Source organism: Carettochelys insculpta, chromosome 3, assembly GCF_033958435.1.
Source record: "Carettochelys insculpta isolate YL-2023 chromosome 3, ASM3395843v1, whole genome shotgun sequence".
Classification (NCBI taxonomy): Eukaryota; Metazoa; Chordata; order Testudines; family Carettochelyidae; genus Carettochelys; species Carettochelys insculpta.
This window is the reverse complement of record NC_134139.1, coordinates 161766601-161793638: the sequence shown is the minus strand read 5'-3', so window position 1 is coordinate 161793638 and position 27038 is coordinate 161766601. Positions and strand designations below refer to the sequence as shown.

General features: G+C 44.1%; 1 protein-coding gene across 5 annotated transcripts in view; it reads left to right on the top strand.

The window, feature by feature from the left end:
* The window catches only part of BEND6 (BEN domain containing 6), a 46207-nt gene that overhangs the window by 16981 nt on the left and 2188 nt on the right, over positions 1-27038 (top strand). For 3 of the 5 annotated variants that reach the window (XM_074991136.1, XM_074991133.1, XM_074991137.1), the window contains exons 2-9: positions 6639-6792; positions 9985-10213; positions 10322-10467; positions 11268-11366; positions 12215-12392; positions 15020-15237; positions 16832-17024; positions 21908-22046. In XM_074991136.1, coding sequence (XP_074847237.1) covers positions 10018-10213; positions 10322-10467; positions 11268-11366; positions 12215-12392; positions 15020-15237; positions 16832-17024; positions 21908-22046 — 1169 coding nt within the window. In that variant the 5' untranslated portion in view covers positions 6639-6792; positions 9985-10017. The remainder of the gene's footprint in view (positions 1-6638; positions 6793-9984; positions 10214-10321; positions 10468-11267; positions 11367-12214; positions 12393-15019; positions 15238-16831; positions 17025-21907; positions 22047-27038) is intronic. The other 2 variants (XM_074991134.1, XM_074991135.1) reach the window with 2 other exon arrangements.

Sequence of the window (27038 nt, the reverse complement as noted above, 5' to 3'; positions counted from 1 at the left end):
GTGCAGGGCCTCCCATACCCGCACCCCATCCTGCTGGGCCTGGCGGCATGGGGCAGCGGGGGGCTGCTCATACCCAAGCCCTGCGTCAATGGCCCGCCCATGCACGAATGGCTCGTGCTTTGCCTCCACAAGGTTGTGCAGGGTACAGCAGGCCCTGACCACTGCCGGAACACTGGGAAGGCCAACTTCCAGCCTCATGAGGAGGCATCTGAAGCGCCCTTTCAAGTGGCCAAATGCCCACTCCACCATGTTGCAGGCCCAGTTCAGCCGCTCATTAAAAACTTCCTGGCTGGGCTGTGTGTGTCCCGTGTATGGCCTCATGAGCCAGACCTGCAGGGGGCAGGCCGCGTCCGCCATGATGCAGGGTGGCATTGTGGTATCCCCAATGGGAGCTCCCGCTGGGGGATGAAGGTCCCCTCAGCCATGCGGCGGCGCAGCCCTGAGTTCTGCATCACCCTGGCATCATGGGCATGGCCGGACCAGCCCACACAGATGTCCTGGAACCAACCGTTGGCGTCGATGAGTGCCTGCAGGACCACGGAGTGGTAGCCCTTCCGGTTTATGAAAGCCCCACCGCTGTGCTCTGGGGCTGGATGGCAATGTGCGTGCTGTCCAGAGCCCCGAAGCAGTTTGGGAAGCCCAACTCCTTGAAGCCCCGGATGGCATCGTCCAGGTCCCTCACACACACCAGCTGCCGCAGGAGGACCCTGTTGATGGCCCAGACAACCTGCAGGGAGAGGGAGGAGGATACAGTCTCATGAGCATGGGGTGGGGTGTAGCATGCCCGACCATCCCTGTCCCCTGCAGGGCAGGCCTCCCTGGGGCCCCTGTCCCCGTCCCTGTCCTGTCCCCAGTGGGGGCTGCCGTGTGGTCCTCGATGGTGCCCCATGCTGGAGTGCACCCCATCCCCTGGCCCCCGCATGCGCATGGCTTACCTCATTGAGGACGGCCCCAACTGCGGCCCTGCACACCCCGAACTGATGGCCGATGGATCAGTGACTGTCCAGAGTGGCCAGTTTCCAGAGGGCGATGGCCACCCTTTTCTGGAGCAGGAGTGCTGGCCTCATGTGGGTGTCCTGGTACTGGAGGGCTGGGGCGAGCCAGTGGCACAGCTCTAGGAATGTCCCCTTGGTCATCCGGAAGTTCTGTAGCCACCAGTCGTCGCCCCAGTCGTCCAGCACCAGCCAGTCCCACCAGTCGCTGCTTGTGGGGAAGCTCCACAGGCGGCGGATGCCCCGGGGGACCGGCTGGGGATGTTGCGCCCTCTGGATGACTTCCAGGAGGGTGGCTAGTTGGCTGGCTGCTCCAGCCGCTGCTGCACAGCGACCAGGACCACAGCCAGAGCACTGGCCACGGCCTCGATGGGGATGGGGGGCTGCTCGGGTTCCATGTGGGCCCAGGGTGCCTTCTCTGATCCTCGGTGTGCGAGCCTGGGGACAGGTGGCTGGCCCTCGACATGTGCGGGCTGACATATGGGATGGGAGGGCCTTTAAGGGGACGGCAGGCCGTGGTCCCAGAAGGGCTCATCCGCCATGCAACCCTGCCCGCGGGACTTCCTGCGCCTGTACTTTCGAAAGAGCTCCCTGCATAGTGTGGATGCTCATTTTCGAAATTGCACTCCGGGACTTCCGAAAGAAAGGATTGCACCTTCGGTCTCTGTTTTTCTGTGTGGACGCTCCCTTTCAGAAGAACAGTTTTTGATGTTCTGTTTTGAAAGCCGTCCTTTCGAAAGGGGGCTGTAGTGTAGACACAGTCTTAGAGGCAGCTTTGCTGCTGATTTGACTTCAGTGAAAACACAATCAGACTCAATGAATGGCTAAAATCTCATGTTGTAAAGTTTTAATACTTAACGTTACATTTACTGAGAGGAAATTGAAATCGTGATCTCATTGTGGCATCTGCCAACTTCCCCACTGAATGGAACTGAAACAGACTGTGTCAGCCACAGAGAGTGAAATGTCTTTATAAAGACTTTTGTGTTTATTTTTCTTATTTTGGCATGTCTGGTTGCTTAGTAACAGTATCCCATGTGCAAAATTGTACATTTAATAGCTGTTCTGGATGTGAAATGTCAGCATGTTTGCAAAAATTAGGGATCCATTTAATATATGTTTCCTCTACATAGCATATAAATGGTCGCTTCCATTTTTTTTTCTTCTGCAGGCTATCTAACGTCAAAGAAGGTAGGGATAGATTTGTGTCTCTCAAGAAGAAGAAACAGCAAATTTAAGTTACAGTAGTGCTGAAATGGGTAGCTTATATTTTCAGGTGGAGAATCTGGCTGTTGTAAAGTAACTTGCTTACAAAAGCATGCAAATTATTTTTTTAAATAAACTGTATGTAATCCCCCTGTAAAGTTAGTAACTGCACACTGTAATATCTATGAACAATTACATCTCTCCCAGTTAAAATGATTTAATTTACCAAAATGCTCAATGCTCTAAGGGCATAAAGCCCCCAAAAAGCAGAATGGGTAAAAACGATTGAGAACACAAAACCAGATTCTAAACTCCAGGCTTCAAAACCACAAAGTCCAGCTGGAATGGGGGCACTGAACTTAGCCAGTAAAACCTCAGAGGTGGCCAGAACCAGTTCAGGATGGGACAGTCTAAGGCAGCTGTGAGATGCCATTACCTGGAGCCCTATACTTGTGGAGCTCCTGGAGGACAGATCAGATTATACAACTGCCCTCTTCTACAGTGCAAGATTATGAGTTGATCTGATTGCAGTTTATTGTCTAAACGTTTTTTTCATTAGACAAAGCTGATGAATTGTAATTAAAATGGTTTCCAGGAAAAATATCCATTTTAACAAATCCCCCATTTTGAAAAGGTTTTGAGGAAAAAAGATTATAAATTGTCAAAACATCACATTGCAACATTTTTAAATAAAAAATGCTGGCAGTTTTTATTACAATTCTTTTCTTATTCTGCCCAAGCAGCAACCAGAGACCCTAACCAGGGTGTGTACACATTTGATTCACATTTGTAATGATCTGTTTTGACAGGGAATGTCTCCTGCAGATGACACATCCTTTCATGCAGTCATTACTCAAGCAAGACACCCACTGACAGTCATGTGGTCATTATTGGAGCAGACAGGCCCACTGATAGGGGAAGGGAGAGAGAAGAGTCAATTGCCCCTGGGCCTGGAGATTCAAAGGGGCCTGGAGCTCCTAGCCATATCAGCACTGGAGCTCCTCTTTATGCACTCTGAGCAGTGCTAAGCAGTGCTAGGGGAGCATCACACTCCAGGCAACACTGAGGGTGAGCTGCCCTTGACCCCACCCCTTCTGAGAGCATAAAACTACCCCTCCCTCCACATCACTTAGGGGCCCAAAGAGCAGTCAGCTCCACTGCTTGCAGAAGGAGCAAGGCTGGCCCTGACTTTTCCATCTATTGGTTTTTGGACTGTAGGCTTTTCCTTTTCTTTGTTGCAGGCATTTTGTTCTACCTTTCCAACCACTTTAATTATTTGCTTAAGACAATGCCAATGGACAGGTACATGTTTGTCCCTTAGGGCTTCTAGCTTTTCACAGCAGATTGCATAAAGAGATCAATAGAGAAGAAGAAAAATACCAAAGAAATCCAATGTTGTGTTATGTTACTCAGTGTCCTTTATGTTACAATAAAACTGATTTAAACCATTTCATGTCTAATACATTTAAAACAGCTGGGCTGCTTGCTGATTCAGTGCTGCAGCAGCAGCAGAGAAAAGTAGTTACTGGAGAGCCTCTGCCACCTCTTCAGCACTGCTTTCTTTCAGCCTCTGCAAAAGCAGCAGGAGCAGAAGCATGGCAGTAATGCCTTTTAAAGCAAGCCTGAAAGCTCTGTGACTTCTATCCCCCAAACCAGGGGAATTATGCAGTCCACGACTATGACAAATCACTAGTCCTGAATATTATTTTCCGATTTCTGCCAGAGACCCGTGTTTTTAAGTTGGCAGCTCTAAAGCTCTTAATGATGTAAGTTCAGTTGTTTACTATCACAACACCCACCACATGCAAAAATCTTCAGAAGCTGCAGATTTTCTAAGTAATAACAATAAATTACAGAATCCATGACTGCTATGATAAAAACTCCATTTATCGCTGTCAGGCACAGTGGGATTGTCAGAGCTTTCCCATGTACTCAGACCTCTTTTAAACTTCGTAATTTTTAGAGCTCACTTCAGCCAAATGCCTGTTTCATTGGCCTGATTCTAGTGTGGATTTTGGACTTCATCTGTTCCTATTGAAGTCAGTGACAAAAATTCATGAGGAACAGGAACATAAATCTTAGGGCTCAGTTCTGCTACTTTTACTGGTGTTGAATGATTCCTTTATGGGAACTAAATAACTGCTTAGCACATGTGAAGGTGGCAGAATCAGACTCCTACTGATGCATGCTTTGGGGATTCCCCAGCCTTTACGTGAAAATGTTTGGGTATTTCCATATCAGCTTCTGGGGCTTTCTAGTTGTTCTTGCAATGGTAGATGTGTAGAACTGGAAGGGACCTCAGTAGGACATCTAGTCCAATCCCCTGCTCTCACGGCAGGACAACCTGATAACTAGACTATTCTTGGTAAATGTTCTTCTAACCTGTTCTTAAAATCTTTAAGACTCCACCTTTCCAGGCAATTCATTCCAGTGCTTAAAAATTCTGTCATTCAGGAAGTTTTTTCAAAAGTCCAATCTAAACGTCCCTGTGACATTACTGATTTTTTAAATTAAATATGAAAGCCAGTTCTGTCACCATTGTATATAATGGCACCAAATCTTATGCTAAGTGGGCCAAATGAGGTGTCTGATGAAAGCTGGTAATGCCCTGAATCTGTTTATGCTACTTGTATACCAGTACCATATCTATATCTGAAGTTATAGATATTAGTTTTATAGCTGAATTAGAAATGTTTGAGAGCCCAGGGTACACAACGGGAGGCATGGTCACCCCCTCATCCAAGTTGATGGACTAAACAAAGACTCAGATGTTCAATACACATCTCAGGAATTTGGGACTTGTCACCTGGGGTTCAGCCAATGGCAAAGTGACCCTGACCCTCCAGTGTCTATGGGAATAAGAAAGGAGATTTCACCTACACATGAAAAAATATAAGATGGCCCTGGGAGTGACCATCTTGGTTTCAGTATCCCAGTTCTGCAGTCCCGTGAACTAAGGCTATGTGACCTGAAATTCCCATCCCCCAACATGGGGTGTATTTTCAGAGACTTTCAAGAAATCAGCATATAACATGGCTGGCCTGGCATCAATAACTGTAATTGATGTATGTAATGTATCACTTTAACAAATTTTCTTTTTCACCCTATTCTTTCTTTCTTTGTTAATAAACCTATAGATTTTACATTCTAAAGGATTGGCACTGCATACTGTTTTGCGTGAGATCCAAGACTTGGGAATGTGGCTGGGGCTCAGAAAAATCTGTGGATTTGGTGAAATGGTTATAATAATCTGTAAATGGCCTAGTTTTAAGCAATTTTCCCAGGGTTGGTTCCCTCACCTCTGCCCAGAAGCTTTGTCATATTACACTCCCTTCCTGCAATTTAACCCCATTGCTTGTTCTATCCCCTGATGTAAAGGAGAATATTTTTCATCCTTCTCCTTGTAACAACCTTTTATGTACTTGAAAACTGTAATGTTTTCCCGTCTGCCCTTTCTTCTCCTGAATAAACAAACACAATTCTTTTAATCTTCCTCCATAGGCCATGTTCCTAGCTCTTTTTTATTGCTCTTCTTTGGACTTTCTCCAATTTATCCAGCTTTTCCTGAAATATGGCACCCAGAATTGCAAACAGTATTCCAGTTTATGACTTATCAGTGTGGAGTAAACCAGAAGAATTACTTCCAGGATTGATGGCTGCTTTTATTTTATTTATTTATTTATTTATTTAGCAACACTGTTACATTGTTCACTCATAGTTAGCTTGTGATCCACTATGACTCACAGCTCTCTTTTCTGCATTACTCCTTCCAAGGTAGTCATTTCTCATTTTGTGTACATGCACTTGACTGTTCCTTCCAAAGTGGAGTGCTTAGCATTGATATTTTTTACAAAAGTAATCTCATAAAGCTGCTCTTCCCTGAAAAATTCTAAAATAGAAGTACAACCCAGTACTTCTCATACCATACCAAACAAACTCTGCATAGAGAGTACTAATGATCATTCTTATTGGCTGCGTCTACACTAGCAAGTTCTTTTGGAAAATCCAGCCCTTTTTCTAAAGAACACACAAAGCGTCTACACGCAAAATGTGCTTTCAATCCAAATAGAGAGAATACAGCTTTTCTTCTGGAAGCCCTCTTCTGCTCCTGGATCAGGAATAGCACCTACTTTCAAAAGGTTCTTTCAAAGAAAAGCATTTGTAGATGCTCCATGGGCCCTTCTTTCAAAAGAGCAGTCCTCATGGAGCTAGATTTTTCAATCCATGGCTCGTTCTTTCAAAAGAGTAGAGGCTGTGTGGATGCTGTTTATTGAAAGAGCAGAGCAATTTTTCTATCCACTTTTTTGTGTGTGGGTGTGATCTTCCTAAAGAAGGGGTTTTTTTTGGAAGATCTCTTCTGGAAGAACTTCTTTCAAAGGGTTGCTGTAGTGTAGACTTAGCCATTATGGTTCTTGAATGGTTATTTCTTTCCCACCCTAGTGCAAAGCCTCTTGAGGTCTTTTGAAAATAAAGAGGATAAAGTTTATCCCTGTGCAGAGGGCCAGCTCTTATGGAGGATGTGACATTACTGGATATTTCAATTAAATATCAAAGCCATTTCTGTGACCATTCTGTGCCAAGTGGAGCAAGTGAGGTATCTAATGAAAGCTGGTAATGCCCTGAAACTGTTCATTCTGCTTGGATCTGTGTGCCATGTTTATATGTCAAGTTATAGATATTGGCTTTATACCTGAACTAGAAATGTTTTAGTGATGAGATTCACAATAGGAGGTGGGATCACCTCCCCAGGCAGGTGATACAGGCTAAACAAAGGGACACATGCCCAGATGTCAATTCCACATTTTATAGAAAATGGACTGGGGCATGCTGACTAACTTAGCAACCAATGGCAGAATGCCACGACCCACTTGGTCAGGTGATACTCCAGTGCCTATGGAAGAAGAAAGGAATTTTTCCCTCCACATGGCAAGCTATAAGATGGCCCTGGCAATGACCATCTTTGTTCTCTGTCCTCGTGAACTAAGCCTCTGTGGACTGAGGCCCATCCCTTAAAGGGATGTATTTTCAGAGACTTTCAGGAAATCAGCACACAGAACCACTGACCTGCATCAATAACTTTAATTGGTGCATGTAATGTACCACTTCAACAATTTTTCTCTCTCACCTATTTCTTTCTCTGTTCATAAACCCAAAAGCTACATCTACACTAGCAAGGTTTTTCGGAAAAGCTGGGCCTTTTTTTGAAAAAGCACATGTAGTATCTACACATCAAGTGCACTCTTTCAATGTGAAATTGAAAGAACACAGCCCTTTTTCTGTGGTCCTCTTCCTCTCCCAGATGAGGAAGAGCGCCTTTTCTGAAAAATTCTTAGGAAAAAAGTGCATGTAGACACTCCCTCGGCCCCTCTTTGAAGGACCAGTCCTCATGGCGCCAGATTTTTTGATCCCAGGCCCATTCTTCTGGTAGAGCAGGGGCTGTGTGGATGCTCCCTATCAAAAGAGCAGATCGGTCTTTCAATCTCCTTTTTTTGTGTGTGGCTGCAATCTTTCAAAAGATGGCCCGGGCTGTAAATGACACAGTTTTAAGCAATTTGCCCAGTATTGGTTCCCTCAGCTGTGCCCAGAACCCCACCGTAATTTTACAAAGGATTTCCATGGTTCAGAGGACTACTGCTAAGCTTCCACATAGGAGTTAATATGCCTTTTAGAGCATTAAGCTAGACCATCTCACTTTGGCATAATTGCCTCAGAGAATTGTGTTCCTTTGCAGCTCCTGGTTACTTATGACAACCCATGCATGCACCATCAGATCACCTTAATACAGATTAGGACTAGTTGTCACATTTGGGCACTCATACATTCACTCGTTTGCAGCTCTGTAAAACTGACGTACCTCCTTGATAGGTCCATATAGGTGTCCATGAGAAGAATAAAATTTAGCATAATTGTAGCTATTTCAAAATATTCTAATGACCAGTTAAAAAGAGAAAATATTTTCAGAAAGTGATAAATGTATGAATTGATTTAGATTTGTAGTAGGCCATTTAACAATAATCTGCTGCCATTTAAATGTTAAATTGTTTTTAATAGAGCAAGTTAAAATGCAAACTATTCCAGTTTGCATTTTGTCCCTTCCCTTCCTCTGCCCCTGAATTTCAATATGCCAAGATTAAAATAGTCCTTTCCTTCCTGTGCGTTAAGAATCTATAGTTTTTAAAAATGGAGAGAGAGGAATGCAAATATTGGTTCTATATTCTCCCAATAGCCTTTATCTTGTACTTCATAAAAGGCAGCCCAACTGTCTAATAGCTCTGAGTTTGTCATTTCTTATATATGTCATCTTTTCCATTGCCATGATGTGTCAGACTTCATCCCATCTCTTATTGTTTGTGGGCTGGGTTGTTTCTATTTGTCTGTAATTGTACTGTACATCTTGTTTTCCATAGGATGATTAATAGTCTGTTTGGTCATAGATCTCTTTAAATATTATGCACAGTACATACACTTCAAGTTGCAAGGGTAAACTACTGTCTGAAATTTATGTCATCTTTCTACTGTTAAGCTTTCAGAGTCTGTAATATCTCGCAGAGTTTTAATTTCTGCCTGCAAGACTCTGTAAGTCAGAGCAAACTCCAAACATAGGCTGCATCTACACGATGAGATAAAATTGAATTTAAATGATTTAGCTGGATTTTAAAATGTCACTGTCTTCACTGTAAATACCACTAGCTCGAATTAGTGAGCACTAATACCAATAACAAAATGTTGATATTACTGGATGGGTGTAGTGTCAATTTCGAATTTAAAATTTCGAATAAAGGCTAGTGTGGAAGCGCCATGTTTTTAATTTAAATTTATTAATCTCCAGAAGTGTCCCATATGTATCCCACAAAACTATGTGGTGACCCTCCATGTATGGCCACTTCCTTCTCTGCTGCTCTCCATCCAGGTGTGCAGGAAGAAGGTCACAGGAAGCCCACGAATTTTTGATTGAAGTAGAATTTGAATTTGAAGTGGGCGGGGATGGACAGGGCTGATAGCACAGCTGCCTGTTGCTACTCCAGTGTCCACAGAGAATGCGCGGCACAGGGATCCCAGGCAGGTTTGGGGAGGACTGAATTCTGTTACTGGGTGCTCTGAATTCTGCGACAGTGCTTTGCATTGTGGGATTCTAAAATGAAACACCCACAAGCATCCTGGCTAAGGCACTTTGGGATAGGTACCCACAATGCACTGCTCATGTTGTCTAACTTGCATAGAGCAATGAGGATGCAGAAACTCAACATGGGAAAATGGTGGGTCAAATTTCAAGAAGGTTTGTGGACACTTAAATTTGAATTAATAAAAACGGGATTAAAAATGAAATTTATTAAAAACTGAATTTCTCTCATAGTGTAGATGTAGCCATAATAATCAGGGTGAGCATGTGAGCAGAGAGATAAGGAGACAAGGCAGTAGTAGGGAGGCAGAGATCCTGTGTATGAATACCCCTTTTCACCAGTGGATCCTCTGTAGTGTATGGTTTGGACACCAAATCCCTTTATGCTTTTGTGGCTGTATGTATTCTGGGCATATTCTTCTCTCACCTTTTTTTTTATTATTATTATTATTTTTATTTTTTTTTTATTTTTTATTTTAACCAAGAGTTTTCAGGATACTTAGCTAGTTTTCTCTTCCCCAGTACAAGATATTTTTGCACAGGGAGGCCATCAGATTGTAAAATCCAAGGGGGAGAGGGTTGGATTTTTTTAAAACCTGTTTGTAAAGCTTCATGGGCACCAGTGACATGATGAAATAACTTATTTTTTCCTCTGAAATTCTTCAGACTGTTGCTGTGTGACAAGGAAATTCCTTAAAAATGAAAAAGTTCACACTGTTTGATTTTGTAAATGATAATTCACTACAAATTGGAGAGACTTCATGGATACAGGATCTTCCCAATGATGACAGTGAACTAGAAGGACTCCTGAAACTAAATGATCATGTGCTAGTTAACTGGCCTGTGGGAGAAAAAAAGACAGAGAAGCATTTAGTAAAAGTAGTGAACATGAGTGGTGAGTCCATCTGCTAAGCAGCTCATTTATAAGAATTTAATATGAGATGTCACTGGCTGATTAGTAGAATAGTATCACCTGCTTGGACTTCTCTTTTCTCCACTTCAGATGACCCTCAAGAACTAGTTGAGATGATGCAGAAGATATTGCAAGCAGATGAAATTACAAAAATACAAGTCGTTGGAAAGGGCAAGAAGAAGAGGATTGAGATGATATGCTCAGAGAGTGAAGATAGTGACCTGGACAAAAGGCAGGTGGGTTTTCAACCTTTTATTTTCCCAGGTGTAAACCTGTTATTTTTGTGCCCTATAATATTTCAATCCATTGCTACTGACTTTATGGGTACACAGTGTGTGTACGTTGGCTGCGGTGCGGGGGTGGAATAAGGGCAATCCTCATGTCATGCCTTAGCTCAATGACATGTTGGAATAATTGATGACACATGTCCAGATCTTCCATCTATATGTAAAATCTTCACAGCTTTGGGTGTTGTGAAGCTGTACTGCACATCTCCAGTAAGAAAGGGGTCTAGAAGTGGGTTGGGGTTATGGCTTCTGAAGTCTGCCATGGACTGAGATCTACAATGACTCTGGAGAACACAGAAATCTTAGGAGTGATACAGAGATAGAGACACAAACCAAGTCTACAGTAGGAGAGAAAGTTGACCTAAGATATGCAACTCCAGCTATGAGAATTACACAGCTGGAGTTGACATACAGGAGGTCAGATTTCTGTACCATCCCCACAGCAGGAGGTCAATGGGAGAAACTCTTCTGTCAACTTCCCTTACTCCTCATGACAGTGAGGAGTACCGGGGTCAATGTGGGCACCCTCAGCATTCAATTTAGTGGGTCCATTGTAGACCTGTTAAATCGAACCCTGGCAGATCAACTTCTGGTACATCGACCCAGCAGTAAGAGTAGACAAGACCATAGTTTTCTTACTGAAATGATATAGCAAGGTCAAAATTAGTAACAGTTTGTAGTATACAATAAGATCTTTTGACAGAAAGCACTATGTAGGCATAAATGTATTATTTTGTGACTGTTTTAAGGAGAAAACAATGAAGTGTATAAAAAGAAAGAAATCATTACAGACCTCTGCTTCTGCCAGCATCCTGAGTCAACTTGAAACATCATTAATTAACAAGCAGGTAAAACATCTTTTCATCAATAATTTGCAGCTGTGCGATACAACAAAGCTGAGGCTCACATTTTTAAAAAAATTTATATAAAATTTTAAGTGAATTTAGTTCAGCAGAAAGATGCTATCTTAGTAAATGTTGATACAGTGCTTGGGAGCTGGAAGGCAATATATTAGATCTAAATATTGCTAATATACCTGATCATCTTTAATCCATCAACCTTGGGAAAGAGGCTATAGCAGATTATAGAATTTTTTTTTGATCATGGGAGTTCACCATAATGAAGTGTAAACAAAGTCTATTTTTAAAACTTCTGTATGTACAAACCATTATAGAGTATTATATATGTATAACATGTCATAAGATAAATCCTAAATAGGCTGTATTTAAACTGCTATTTTGCTTTTACTAATATCATATGTGGGTAATTAAGCAGAAAACCACTAACTGTACACAGTACAGTGCTCTGTCATTTCTCATGTTTACAAGTTAAATTTATGCTAGACGGTACAGTGTACACACACACACACTCTCTCTCTCTCTCTCTCTCTCTTTTGGTTTTGTTGCGCTGTATATAATATATTTTGTTTTTATTATCATTATGGTGCTCCAGCCATGTGAGGACTTGATCCACAGAGACCCAGATTACAGAGGCTCAAATGTATTTTATTCAGTCATTTTGGTTTGATTGTAAATTGAATTACAATATCATTTAAGTTAATTATTAAAGTGAACTCATTTATGTTTTATGCATCTTTGTAAAGAGAATATCCTCCATTAGCCAAACATTTTAACAGAAGATATATTTATTTTCTATTGTTGTTGTTGCTTTTGATACCACCATTCATTTTTTTCAGAGAGAACCGTGTACTGGAAATGCTTTTCTGTACAGCGAAAGCAGCAGTGATGATGAAGAACCCTTGTTTCAGTTATCCAAAGTGGAACTATGTGCCAAAATAAAAAGTCTGAAAAGGAAACTGACAGATACCACAAGAGAAAACCGTCGCCTACGGCAATCACTGGTCATGCTTCAAGGTAATCTTTGGAGACGTAGACACCTTTTGGTGACGAGGAGAGCTGAAAGCACATAAAGTCCTGATTGTCAAGAGGACACTTCTATGAACATTGAATGCTCAAGCATCTATTAAGATTTAGCCCAAAGTTAGTTTAAAAAATCACTTCTGTGTAAATACCACGTTTAATCCCAGTTGGCCCACAGATGAAATCAATTTAAAGGGAGATTATGAGATCACTGAGTTTAAAATAGGAATGTAAAATCCCATTTAATCAGTTAACCAGTTAAATGTTCAGTTTAACCAGTTATCTGATTAAAGCAGTGGAAGACAGGTGCAGCCTGGAGGGGGGAGGCTGCTCGAGCCATGCTGGAGCTCCCCAGCCCATGGCACTTCTGGGCCTGTTGCAGATGAAGGCTGCTCCAGCTGCACTCGAGTGCCCCTGCTCACAGCTGGCCCAGCAGAGGGCATGGTGCTGCTCCAGCCCCTACCAGTTAACCGTAATCGGTAAGCCTCATCTGTTTAGGGGGAAGTTCACCAATGAATCATTAACATTCCTTGTTAAAAACGGAAAGAAACCTATTCACTCAGATAGATTATTCCTCCCAGAATATTTCCATATGCTTTGTATAACTGTAGACTGAGTTTGAATAACTCCACCAACTGGAATTCCAGTGACCAAAATCTAATTGGCGTTACTGTTAGGCAGTAACTGATTGTCTAAAGTTTCCCCTGCTCAGTTCTGACCCTTCACTTCTAATTATTCATCCCCTGAACCAAATAATTTCTTCCTGCTGGAAAATCATCAGTTATTTCTGTGACATCTCGTAATCTTAACAGTTTATACCCATTTAGTGCTTTTAACTAAGCCCTTAATCATCTTAGTTGGCCTTCACTAGATCCCTCCTCAAATTCATGTTTTCTTAATAAGAGCAGCCAAAACTGTATGCAACATTCAAAATGTAAATGAACAAATGTTGTCACCTGCCTTATCAATAACTTGATACCACCGTACATACAGCCCACTATAACATTGCTTTTTTCCATGGTCACCATATGATGTTACAAGCACGTATGCAGTTCAGTTAATTATCTGTTTAGTTTTCTGTCACAGTTAGGGTGCTTCAGCTTTCCCTCACCATTTCACCTTTGTATTTAGGATTGTTTTTCTCTAAGGTGTCAGCAGCATCTTTTTCAGTTAATATCTGCATACAGTGGTGATGTTACCATGTTGGTGCCAGGGTATTAGAGAGACGAAGTGGGTGAGGTAATATTTTTATTGGACCAACTTCTGCTGGTAAGAAAGAAGTTTTGTGCTTATCCAGGGAGAGCTTGCTCTCTCTCCAGTGGACATTGGTCCAGTAAAAGATTGTTAATGTCTGTCCATTTCATTTTTATCTCTAAATCTGTTTTTGCTTCTTGAGTGGTTTTATTTCCCTCTTTCTGTCTAATGTCTATTAATTTAATGTCTATTTAATTACTGAGGCTGTGTCTACACTACCTCCCTACTTAGAAGGGAGGATAGTAAGTAAGGTGTCGGGAGATTATTAATGAAGTGCTCCACTGCATACTCAGCACTTCATTAAGCTAATTCTCCCCTGCAGCAACTTCAAAGTGTTAAACTTCAAAGTGCCGGCTTGCATGTATCCGCAGCTAACCCACCTGTACTTCAAGTTCCCAGGCAACTTCCAAGTCCCTTTACTTCTCAAAATTTTGAGAAGTAAAGGGACTTGGAAGTTGCCCAGGCACTCTGAAGTACAGGCATGTTAGCTGCAGCTAGACGCGAGCCAGCACTTTGAAGTTTAACACTTTGAAGTTGCCACGGGGGAGAATTAGCTTAATGAAGTGCTGTGTATGCAGTGCAGCACTTCATTAATAATCTCCTGACACCTTATTTACCATCCTCCCTTTGAAGTAGGGAGATAGTGTAGACACAGCCTGAGAGTTTCCTTCCTCTTACAGTGTTCCATCAGATCATGCTTTGGCACTCTGCTGAATGTAATCTTTGTAATGGACTCACTCCATGAAAGCTCATCTGAGTAATAAATGTGTTGAGCAAGTAAGGGGCCATTTTAAAGGATTTTTCATAGCAAGAAATAAAAGGTCCAATGCAGCCAGATGTATCTCCATTCATGAGAATAGAATTGGACCTGCATTTCACTATCCTGAATTTGGCCCATACTCTTTAGTCTTTTAGTGCCGTACATATTTTGAGAAAACAAAGTAAAAGACATGAAAAACAGCCAAGTCAACATTATGGCAGGCCTGTGTTAACCAATGGCTCCTTTTTATCAACCAGCAGAGAGCTGGCATGTTGCTTATATGAGAAGCCGCATCACCACTCTGGAGTTAACATGGGAACAGGGTAGCGAAAGAGGGTTTTCATTTTACTTTTTAAAGGAAAGACGGTTTTATTGACACCTCTACTGATTGCTGGAGTTGGTTTGAAAGGATGCTGCAACTCCTGTTCTCTTGACTACTGTGACAGGAGTTCGGTTACAAAAATACCTGTATATGTGAAACCTGGACTCAGTGACCTCTCAAGGTCCTGTCCACTTCTATGAGATCTGTGTATATGCAGCCATATGTGTAAGCCAGAATTTAGGAGCATCAGTGGCTATTCTTAGTGATCGCTCATTCCAATTTCAGTGTTGCCACAGGCAGTCACCCATTTTGAGGAACTGGTAGGTATGGCTGAGGCCCTGCTCAAAGGAGGAGTGACCACAACTGCATCCAGTTTTCATTCACACACTGTCTGGAAAGCAGCAAACGGTTCTTTATCAGATTCATATGCAAGTATCCACAGTAACTCCAATTCACCGATAGCACTAAACACGGAGGAAGAGGAGCAACAGACTGAAAAACAGGTTAGCTGGAAGGTTATTTCAGCAATGAGTTAAATAACAGTTGATGTATTGCAACGTTTATTGAAACTACGTAATGATGATTTTACCATCAGACAAGGAATTAGGAAAGGTGAGGAATTCATTAATAAATAACCTTTATCTTTTTGTGTGTGAGAGGGTTCTCATTAGACACAGTGTAATCACAGTGACCTCTCAGGTGCAATCTTGCAACTCCCTTGACTTCAGTAGATTTTCAGGTCTTTGGGTGAGGACAGAGCATGGTCCAGTATGAAATGCTTTTCAGTTCAAGCAATAAATCCTATGTTTGGATGAACATGGGAAGACTTCTATATACTTCAAACACACGAAGGGAAAATTTGGCCTTACAGTTATGAAAAAGGTCTTTCTTTTTTAAAGAATAAAGGAAGAGAGAAGGGTGGCTCTCTGTCCGTGTTAAAGAGATAGGCCAGAAGTTAACTGGTGTTACTTTGCTCTTTGATGGAGCAACCTTGATCCCAGATGTTCCATTATAGTTACAGAGCACTGTCAGGAGAGCATAGGCATGGAAATTGTAAAGGGAATATATCAAGTTAAAGATTTAATTAAAGAATAATCTACAGGTGGAACCTCTCTAATCTGGAACTCCCTTGTCCAGCAACATCCATAATCTGGCATGATTTTAGTTAGCTGAACAACCACTTATCCTGGGTGTTGCCAAGTTTCCCATCGTCCCATAAAGTTAGTTTACAGCCACCAGTCCTGCTTCTCAGTGTTCTGTGCTGTTATGGAGCTGTAATTTACCCCTAAATGTCTTCTAAGAGCTCGGTAAGCAGTGGAAGCATTGGTAATGGGCGAGAAAATGTTGACCTTCCATCGTCTGGCAAATTCTCTTGTGCAGCACTGGTCAGGTCCCAAGGGTGCCAGACGAGAGACATTCAACCTGTAGAAGTTTCTGCATTCATAATTTACCTAAACTTTTAAATGTACTGAGTCACGCCAACCTATGCAGATCAGTTGTATGGACTGTATTTCTCATGGCCCTAAATCAGGGAACATCCACTCAAAACTATTAAAAGAGATGATGACTTTATTAATTATGACAACTGTTATGTACAAACCTACCCTGACATCTCCAAATGAGCATACAGGACCATATTTTCTAAGTGGTCTTAACCCTGCCTGTAAATTGATATGGATCAAAATTGGAAACTGAAATTTTGGAGAACCCAAGTTCTCTGATTTCTACGTTCAAACAATAGTTGCCTTAGATAGCTAATACCTTAGGTCCAGATTCTGGATCTCTTCTTATCATCAGCGAGCATTTACTTAGGTGAACAGCTCCATTGAACCTAATGAGTGCTTATGAATAAACATTCATCAGCATGAGTAGGGTGCCACAATCTGACCCCTGCCTTGTGTCTGTATAATGTATTTTGCATATATATTTCCAACAACAGAGGCGCGTACAACTTGGTCACACACAGTTTTGATGTAGATGCTGATTCTGAAAAGGTTGAAATGCTAGCAATACTTCTTTTTAAAATAGTGTGATTACATTTGATTGAATATTGTGAGGTTTGACACTGCCATGTCTATGACCATTTTATTTTTTCAGTTCAAGATTGAAAAATGGCAGATTGCCCTTTGTAACAAGAGCAAGCCTCAAAAGTTTATAAATGATTTGATGCAAGCCCTCTATACACATGAATACATGGCTACGCATAGTCTGACAGGTGCAAAATCCTCCTCTTCCAAGGATAAAGCAGCAAAACCAGCAATGAATCAGAATGAAGTTCAGGAAATCATAGGTGATGATTAATTTATATTACTTGATATGGCAATTTGCCCTATTTTTCATCACACTTTCCAACTGCCTTATTTACATGACTAATTTGTGTTTATTGGGGTCCTTTCACATTTGTTATCTCATTACAGTTAAACATTCAGAATCCATAGGAGGCAAACTATCTTTTGTTCCTTTTATGTGGATTTTGAATTATTATTACTAAATGTTTATGTATCACTGTAATAGTTCATGGTGCTTTATGGAAACTAAAAAACACACCTAAAGTCATTAAACAGAGAGGCCACGTCTACATGGGAAGCCTCTGTCAACAGATGTCACTGTCAGAAGAGATTTTCTAGCAGTATCTCTTTCAACAGATTGCATCTACACACAAAAGCAGATCGGAACATCGATCTGGTCCCTCAACAGACAGCGGCCATGCGTGCCAGCTGCTCTGTCGACAGAACCAGCCCCTCTGTCAACGGAACTGGCCTTGTAACCCTGGAAGGCAGGCGTGTATGGACGAAAAGACCTCCCAGGACCGCTGGCTCCCAGGATATGCAAGGGGACCTTTCTCGACTGGTGCAACTGGCTCGCCCCGCCCTCCGATGACATGACACCAATATGTGGGCCACCATCCCCATTGAGAAGCGGGTCACGATTGCCCTGTGGAAGCTGGCCACCCCAGACAGCTACCACTTTGTGGGCCATCAATTTGGTGTTGGAAGGTCCACCGTCAGGGTCATACTAATGCATCCTCAGGCTGCAGGCCCTGCCTGGAGCTGGGGGTGGGGATGAATGGGGCAATGGTTGCAGGGCTTACGTGAGCCCTGGACCACTATGCTTCCCAGATCCTCACGGGCGTGCCCGGTCTCCTCCCATCATAGGTGGTGTGGGCCATCACCGCTATCCTGCTGCAGACACTCACCTGGATCAGTGACGTGGACTCCCTCATGGCTGTCTTTGAATGCCTGGGGTTCCCCACTTGCTTCAGGGGACTGGATGGGACTCATATCCCCATCCGGGCCCTGGATCACAACACTCAACACTACATATATAGGAAGGGCTACCACTCCATGGTCATGAAGGACCTGGTGGACCACCAAGGACTATTCCTTGACATCTACATTGGATGGTCGGGCTGGAGCCATGACGCAAGGGTCTTCCGGAACTCAAGCCTGTTCCAGAGGAAGGAGGCGGGCAACTGCATCCCCTGCCAGGAGCTGGCCATTGGGGACACACAGATGCCCTTGTACATAGTAGGCGATGCAGCCTAACCCACTCTTCCTGTGGCTATTGAGGCTCTACACGGAGCACCTGGACCCCACCCAGGACCTCTTTAACGCCTGGCTGACATAGGCACAGAACCCAGTGGAGCTAAAGGAGAGGTTCTGGTGTCCCTTGAATTGGCCAGATGTGGAGAAGCAGAATGTCCCCCATGTTGTGGATGCCTGTTGTGCCCTCCATAACCTGGTGGAGCGGAGGAGGCAGGACTTCCTCCAGCGGAGGGCACCAGAGGGCAGAGGTCCCTATAAGCATCTGGGCACCGCACCCAGCCACCAAGTGCATGCCAAAGAGGTGTGCATCCGGGAGACCCTGTGAGAGTACCTCACCCACAGCCCCCAATAATTCTCCACACACCACTGCCAGGGATTGCCCTGGGCCTGCAGCCCTTCCCCCTTTCCACCACCTTGCCCCCAACCCCCCACCCTCGTTTCAGATGGAGGAACACCTATGGGATCTTTCAAGAACTCCCATTACTCTGATAACAAAAACGTATACGTAACAAAATATAAGTTATATTTTGGAATTGTAAACAATGTGTAAAAATAAACCTTTGTGTGTGAATGATATGCAAAAGTCCAGTGTGCCTAACTACTTTGGGAGGGGAGTGGGCGGGGAGCATTACTAGAGGGAGAGGGTGGATGGCTGTGAGTCTCCCTCTGGGCTGGGACAGGGCCAGGATCACGGGGAGGTACGTATGGTGCGGGGGGATGCCACTGGATCAGGCTCGGAAGTGGGGCCTGGTAGGCAGGGGAAGCAGGGCAGATCTGGAGGGCAGGGCCATAGGCTATGTCCACTGCCCATCACAGGGCCTGGAGGAGCACCTTGGATGCGGGCTCAGGGAGAGTAGGAGCAGGGGAAGAAGATGCAGGAGGCAGGACATCAGCAGTGGGAGGAAGGAAGGTGGCAGGGGCCATGGCGCGCCAGGCCAGCCAGGCTTCCATGAGGTCAGGGGTATGATTGACCCTGGCCAGCCAGTGGTCTGAGGCCCAGTCCTGCTGTCACCCCTCTTCCCTCTGCAGCCACTCTTAAGCAAACTTAGTCTGCTCCCAGAGGGCAGCTGCCACCGTTCGTTGGCCATCCTCATCTGCAGGGCAACAGACCCTCAAGCCGCAGGCATGCCTCCCTCTATGGCACCAGTCCTGCCTTCTCTGGATCCAGCTACTTCCTGGGGCTGCCTGGCTGAGTGGTGGGTCTGGCCTGGCCATCAGACAATGAAGCTGTAGGGAGGGAAGGGGGACAGTGAGTCCTTCCCACAGCATGGCCCTAAAGCCCTGCCCCCGTCACTCCCCGTGAGCAGCAGCCCCTACTCCTGGGCCATGGGATGGGTCTGTCCAGGGTGTGCATGCCCATGCCCCCTGAGCAGCGAGCCCTGCCGCACAAGGACACTGTGGTATCATGGGGACCAGCCTGATTACAGCCCCACATCTGGCCAGTCCGATAAGCTAGTGGCCTGGAGGAGGGGGCCAGCTATGGAGGGCCACCCTGGCAGGGTGGCAGGTGAGCCATGTGCATCCAGGGCCTCCTCAGGGCCTCCCACACACATGTGGCTTGTAGTGCAGTCCGTCGCCTGTGGGCATGCCTGGTAGCAGAGGGACGCACTCTGTGGTGGGGTGCGTGGAGTCGGCCCATCACCCATGTGGCTGGCATGCTCCCAGGCATGAGATGGGGAGGCAGCTACACCCCCGGGATCATGTGGCTCGTTGTGGGGCTATGAGCAGACCAGCAGCCATGTTAGGGGGCTGCCTGCAGGGTCCAGGTGGGACGCCCCAGTGTGGACATGGCACACGCCCAGTCCAGGGCATTTGTTCCTGGCTGGGAGGTCCCGTCGGGGCCCGTGGTGTGCCCTAACCCCCCAGCCTGGGTGTACGTGCCCCATGGAGGTCTCAGCTGACCGTCCTGCAAACAGGTCCGGTGGTGCCCATTCAGAGGCTGTGGCGCTGGAGGGGCTGGAGGACAGGGCAATCATGAGAGGGCGCTGGCTGGATTCAAGGTTGGAGATTGGGTCCTCAGCTGGCTTCAGGAGGATCCTGGCTCCCAGGTCAGTGTCTCCATGAGGGGTACCTCCTCCCCAGTGTCCACGATTTCCTGGATGGGTGCGCCATCATGGCCCCCCAATGTGTGGTTGAGTTCCTTGTAATGGGGCAGGAGGGCAGCTGGGCTCCCAGCCATTGCCAGGCATCTCTGGCCTGCATGTAGCCCTAGTGCAGCTCCATTACTTTTGTACACACTTGCTTGAGGGTGTGTGCAGGGTGGCTGAGCTGTGTCAGGGCTCTGGCGATTCGGGCATAGCCGGGGGCATTGCAGCACTTGGTGGTAGGATCCAGCACCAAGGCCTCATCTGCCCAGAGGGCCAGCATGTCCCAGACTTCCATACTGGACTTCCTGGTCCCCCAAGAGGGATCCTAGACCCTTCACTGAACTCCTGGGAGGGGTCATTCCAGTCTCAGGCAGCTCTGCCTTGTTTTGTAAGTCGGGAAGGGCTGCCAGGGTTTGGTACTGGGCACGTGATGCCATCCGGCAGCCATGGCCCTAGCCTCCTGCATGGGGCTTCCTGGGGTTCTCTTGCTTTAAACGCAGCTGGAGGCACTCACCATAGAGCCCCATTTGTGGCAGAGACAGTGTCTCCCAGCTCCGGCTGGCTGGTGCCATGGAGAACCCCCTCTGTTGACAGAAATGTCTACACAGGCACTTTGTTGACAGAATACTGTTGACAGAGGCACTATACCTGATTGGGGAGAGGTATAATGCTGCCATCAGATCAGCTGGGTTTTGTTGGAAGACTCCTGACGGAGTGCTTTGGCAGTGTGGACACTCTGTGGCTTTTGTCAACAAAAGCCCAGTTTTGTCAGGAGAAGCCATCCGTGTAGATGTGGCCAGAATTATGATAATGAACAATGAATTGATAGATACTGATACAGATACATTACCTCTCAGGGGTATCTTCTTTTTTGAAAGTTTAGTTATGGTGACCCTAGCTTGAGGATGTGTGAGAGGATAGGAATAGGCTGGCAAATGGAAGAGTTTCAGGAAAACGGAAGATAGGAGACTTCGTAAAAAAGGACAAAAGAGGACAAAATCAAAGGTGGAGGTGAGAATTGTGAGGGAGGCAGGGGAACAGGAAGTGGAAAGCTCCTGCTGGGTCCCATGAGTGCTGCATTAAAAGAAGTCAGGTAGCGCCTGAGCAGACAGAGTGGGAGGAACAGAAATGGAAGAGGGAGAAGTAAGTCGTAAAAACAGAGATGGTGAAGAGCTCTTGTGAGAGTGGATAAGAAGATAGGATTTGTGTTAATTGGGCAGGAAGAGAACAGAGATAAAGGAAGAAAGGCAGCGTATATATAGGAAGTATATAGTACAAGTCAGCATCCAGGTCATGGGACTTCCTTCTGAATTACCCAAAAAAGAAAGACCAGAACTGTCCATATAGAAGGAGAAAACCAGGCTGAAGACTGATGCATAGCAGTGGACAAGACAGAGCAAAGAAGACAGGTTCAGAAAACAGTAGATGAAGTCTCTTAAATTTCATAAGCCCAATTGCTGTGAGTTGGATCATAAGCACATTTTCCCTGATTTAGGATTTTGATCTGGTAGTCTTATAAATGCCATCTTTTTATTTTGCAGGAATCACAAAACAGTTATTTCCAAATACAGATGATGCTCTAATTAGGAGAATGATGGGGCAAAAGCTAAACAATTGCACCAAGAAGCCAATTTTAAGCAAAGATCTTAATTCAGTTGTTTCTCAGAAGCAAAGCTTTTGGTAAGTCTTAAAAAAAAAGTCAATCCTGCCTCCCCAATGTATTTAAATATCTATTTTTGTCACTGCATTAACAGACACTGAAGTCATCTCAAAATTTTCTCTTACTTATATATTCTGACCACTATAGTTGCTCAGTATGGAGATTCTTTCACAGCCTTATATACATTTTATTTACAAAGCTGCATTACAAGGCTGCTCATTGTAGATGGACCACACGGAGCAAAAAGGGGAAGAGAAGGCAGATTTAACATCCTCCAAGTCATTAATAGACTAAAGTGATCAATACGCCTATTCTAGGCTCTACATTATTTAGTCTTCCTATTAAAGGCCATTTTGTCCTCTTTGTATGAATTCATCGCTAAGAGTCTTGAACTTCCACAAGCTTCAGGTCTCAACAACAGTGGATCTCAGGTTTTGCACTGACCTCAGAACATCCAAGCTGTGTCTACACGTGCACGCTACTTAGAAGTAGCGGCACTAACTTCGAAATAGCGCCCGTCGCGGCTACACGCGTCGGGCGCTATTTCGAAGTTAACTTCGACGTTAGGCGGCGAGACGTCGAAGTCGCTAACCTCATGAGGGGATCGGAATAGCGCCCTACTTCGACGTTCAACGTCGAAGGAGGGACCGTGTAGACGATCCGCGTCCCGCAACGTCGAAATTGTGGGGTCCTCCATGGCAGCCATCAGCTGGGGGGTTGAGAGACGCTGTCTCTCCAGCCCGTGCGGGGCTCTATGGTCACCGTGTGCAGCATCCCTTAGCCCAGGGCTTCTGGCTGCTGCTGCTGCAGCGGGGGATTCATGCTGCATGCACAGGGTCTGCAACTTGTTGTCGGCTCTGTGTATCTTGTGCTGTTTAGTGCAAGTGTGTCTGGGAGGGGCCCTTTAAGGGAGCGGCTGGCTGTTGAGTCCGCCCTGTGACCCTGTCTGCAGCTGTGCCTGGCACCCTTATTTCGATGTGTGCTACTGTGGCGTGTAGACGTTCCCTCGCTGCGCCTATTTCGATGTGGTGCTGCGCAACGTCGATGTTGAACATTGACGTTGCCAGCCCTGGAGGACGTGTAGACGTTATTCATCGAAATAGACTATTTCGATGTCGCCACATCGAAATAGGCTACTTCGATGTAGGCTTCACGTGTAGACGTAGCCCCACAGAGACAGAGTCAGAAGTCCTATGCTTCACAAGATTTCTAGTGCTATGATAGTGAAACTCCTGCTTCCCACAGAAGAAGAGCCTGGGTAAAATAATTCTGACAGGATTTGCATTAATTTAACCTGTAAGACTTCTGTATCTGTGAGGAGGAAATTATGCCATGGAGAAACCATCCTCTTAGATTTGGTTTCTCCTGTTATTCTCCCCACAGACCTTTTTCCTAGACTAATAAGAGATCTACTAATAAAAATGCTATATAAAGAGCTATTCATATATGTATAGTCTAAAAATACTAAGCCTGTTCCTGTTTTTAATGAAGTCAGCAATTTCCATTATAGTGTTTTCAGATGTCATTCAAGAAAATTAATTTAAGAGAAACTGAGACCTATATGACACTATGTGGCCGTGTCTACACTAGCCCCAAACTTCGAAATGGCCATGTAAATGGCCATTTTGAAGTTTACTAATGAAGCACTGAAATACATATTCAGCGCCTCATTAGCATGCAGGCGGCCACAGCACTTCGAAATTGACGCGGCTCGCCCTGACAGGGCTCCTTTTCAAAAGGACCCTGCCTACTTCGAAGTCCCCTTATTCCCATCTGCTCATAGGAATAAGGGGACTTCGAAGTAGACGGGGTCCTTTTGAAAAGGAGCCCCGTCGGGGCGAGCCGCGTCAATTTCGAAGTGCCGCGGCCACCCACGTGCTAATGAGGCGCTGAATATGTATTTCATGTATTTACTGAATATGTATTTACATGGCCATTTTGAAGTTTGGGGCTAGTGTAGACATGGCCTGTATGTCTAGCAGAGTGGAGATTTTTGGAGAAAGCCTCTCTTTAAAAAGAGATGGACAAACTTATTCACCTTAAGTTAGAGCTTTTGGAAAGAAATATCCTTTCAAAGATCCACATTTTCAAATGTTATTTTTAACCACTGAACAGTCAATTCACTTAAAGGCGTAGTGGAATGGACACAACTGTTTTACATACAGTACATCTGTCAAACACCTCCTGTTTTTCAGCATCTATATTACACAGCTGTGACTCATGGTATCTTTTAAATTTCTGTGAAATATTAGACATTAATCAGAGCAGTTGTATTGTGCTAAATTATGTCAGATTCATATCACAGTGCTTCATGCCATCAGGTCTTGATGCCTCAAGCAGTCTTCAGGACACAAAGTGGCCATGTTTGTTTGCATGGCATTTTCATAAAATAAAATAAAACACGTCATTCGTGCTAGAATATTTTATTTTTAGCTGTGGCTGCATTGTGTCATGAGTGGTTTTGTTTTGGCACTGTGACTCTCAGTGCACAGGAAGCCAGCTCCTCAGCATTCTCTTCGAGCGCCATGGGAGCTCTTCTTGTTGGCGCTCTTTATGGCTTGGCAGCCAGGGAGAGGGCTGTGAGAACTCCTGCTCACCATGGCATCATCACACTGTAATACCACAGGCGAAACCAAACCAAGTGCAAACTCACTACATTTGCAGCCTCGTTCTGGGAGCAACTTACAGGGGTCCTTGCTTCATTTGTATGTTTTCGTTTTCATATCTAGTAGATTACTGCAGAATTCAGTCTTCTGTTATCTGCTTTGTTTCCCCTGATTTAATTACAACGTCTGCTTTAATAATTCAAGAACAGCAATGTCTACATATTGAAGCGGGTCTTTGCCCACGAAAGCTTATGCTCCAAAATATCTGTTAGTCTATAAGGTGCCACGGGACTTCTTGTTGTTCTCGAAGATACAGATTAACATGGCTACCTCTCTGATAAAAGTCTATATATGTGACTATAAATCTAGATACTGCATAACAAAAACTATTTTCAGGTACAAATCTTTCAGAAAAGTGACAGAAACACTGTTAGATATGTTTTCACAGACTGAGAGTTCACCATGAGCTACATTTTTGTTCATTATTAGAAGTAAACCATTACCAAATACAACCAAATATGATTAATTGAATGGTATTTGACAATTTACTGGGTTTTGTCACAAAATGAATTCTCCTGGTGTATTTTGTGCTTTTCTAATATCTCTAAAGTTTATCAGAAATACCTTACTGAATATCAAAACAAAAAAGCCGTCAAGTAGCACTTTAAAGACTAACAAAATAATTTATAAGGTGAACTTTCATGGGACAGACCCACTTCTTCAGACCATAGGCGTATCAGAACAGACTCAATATTTAAGGCACAGAGAACCAAAAACAGTAATCAAGGAGGACAAATCAGAAAAAAATGATCAAGGTGACCAAATCAGAGAGTAGAGGTGTAGAAGGTGGGGGGAAGGTCAAGAATTAGATTAAGCCAAGTATGCCAATGAGCCCCTATAGTGACTCAGAAAATTCCCATCCCGGTTCAAACCACATGTTAATGTGCCGAACTTGAATATAAAAGACAGCTCAGCTGTCTCCCTTTCAATAGTGGTGCGAAAATTTTTCTTCAGTAACACGCAAACTCTTAAGTCATTAACAGAATGGCCCACTCCATTAAAATGTTGGCTAACCGGTTTGTGGATCTGGAGTGTTTTTATGTCTGTTTTGTGCCCATTGACTCTTTGTCTAAGGGAGTTAGAAGTCTGTCCAATGTACAAAGCATCTGGGCATTGTTGGCATATGATGGCATATATGATGTTAGTTGAGGAACATGAGAATGTGCCCGTGATTCTGTGAATAACCTGGTTAGGTCCAGTGACGGTATTTCCAGAGAAGATATGTGGACAAAGCTGGCAGCAGGCTTTGTTGCAAGGAAAGGTTCCAGGACTGGTATTCCTGGAATATAGACTGTGGCTGTTGGTGAGGATCCTCAAAAGGTTGGGAGGTTGTCTGTCGGAGAGAACAGGCATGTCACCTAGGGCCTTCTGGAATGTGGCATCCTGATTAAGGATAGGTTGTAGGTCTTTAATAATTTGTTGCAGTGGGTTGAGTTGGGAGCTGTAGGTGATGACCAGTGGTGTTCTGTTCTTGGCTTTGTTGGCTCATTTGCATACTTGGCTTAATCTAATTCTTGACCTTCCTGCCCCCTTCTACCCCTCTACTCTCTGATTTGCTCACCTTGATCATTTTTTTCTGATTTGTCCTCCTTGATTACTGTTTTTGGTTCTCTGTGCCTTAAATATTGAGTCTGTTCTGGTAAGGCTGTGGTCTGAAGAAGTGAGTCTGTCCCATGAAAGCTCACCTAAGAAATTATTTTGTTAGTCTTTAAAGTGCTACTTGACTGCTTTTTTGTTTTGATAGTATATAGACTAGTATGGCTCCCTCTCTTTTTCTATTGAACTTGCTGAATATATTATTCAGTCGTTATTCATCATTTGTAGTGGTGCCGGGAGACCCTATTTATGGACTGGAGGGGACATGTCTAACAGTTAATATATAAGTTTAAGAATATAACCAAACAATGGGCCCTGCTCCAAAGAGCGTAAAATCCAATAGGTACCTTAGAAATGAGTTGAATATCATATCAACCAGAATCTGTCCCAAATACTAGCAAACATGAGATATGTAGTACCTGTTAATCACTTGTTCACGAAACAAAATCAGTGTTTCGCAGATATACTCATTTCTAAAGTCTTTTGACCCTAAAAAGCCTGTGTCAACCACTGAGTTAAAAGAATTCCAATATCTTATATGGTCTAACACAATTCTTTATTGATTCAGTTACAACCATGGAGGAAGAAGCTATAAGTAAAAAGGCAGTGGTAGCTTAGGTGTCCTCTAAGTGCTAAAGCTTGGATATCAGTTTCCAGTATATTATATTTTGGCAGGAGGAACAAAATGAACATCTGAATTCTTATATATTTGGGCCATTGCCATGCCAAATTTCCTCTAAAGTAAAATTT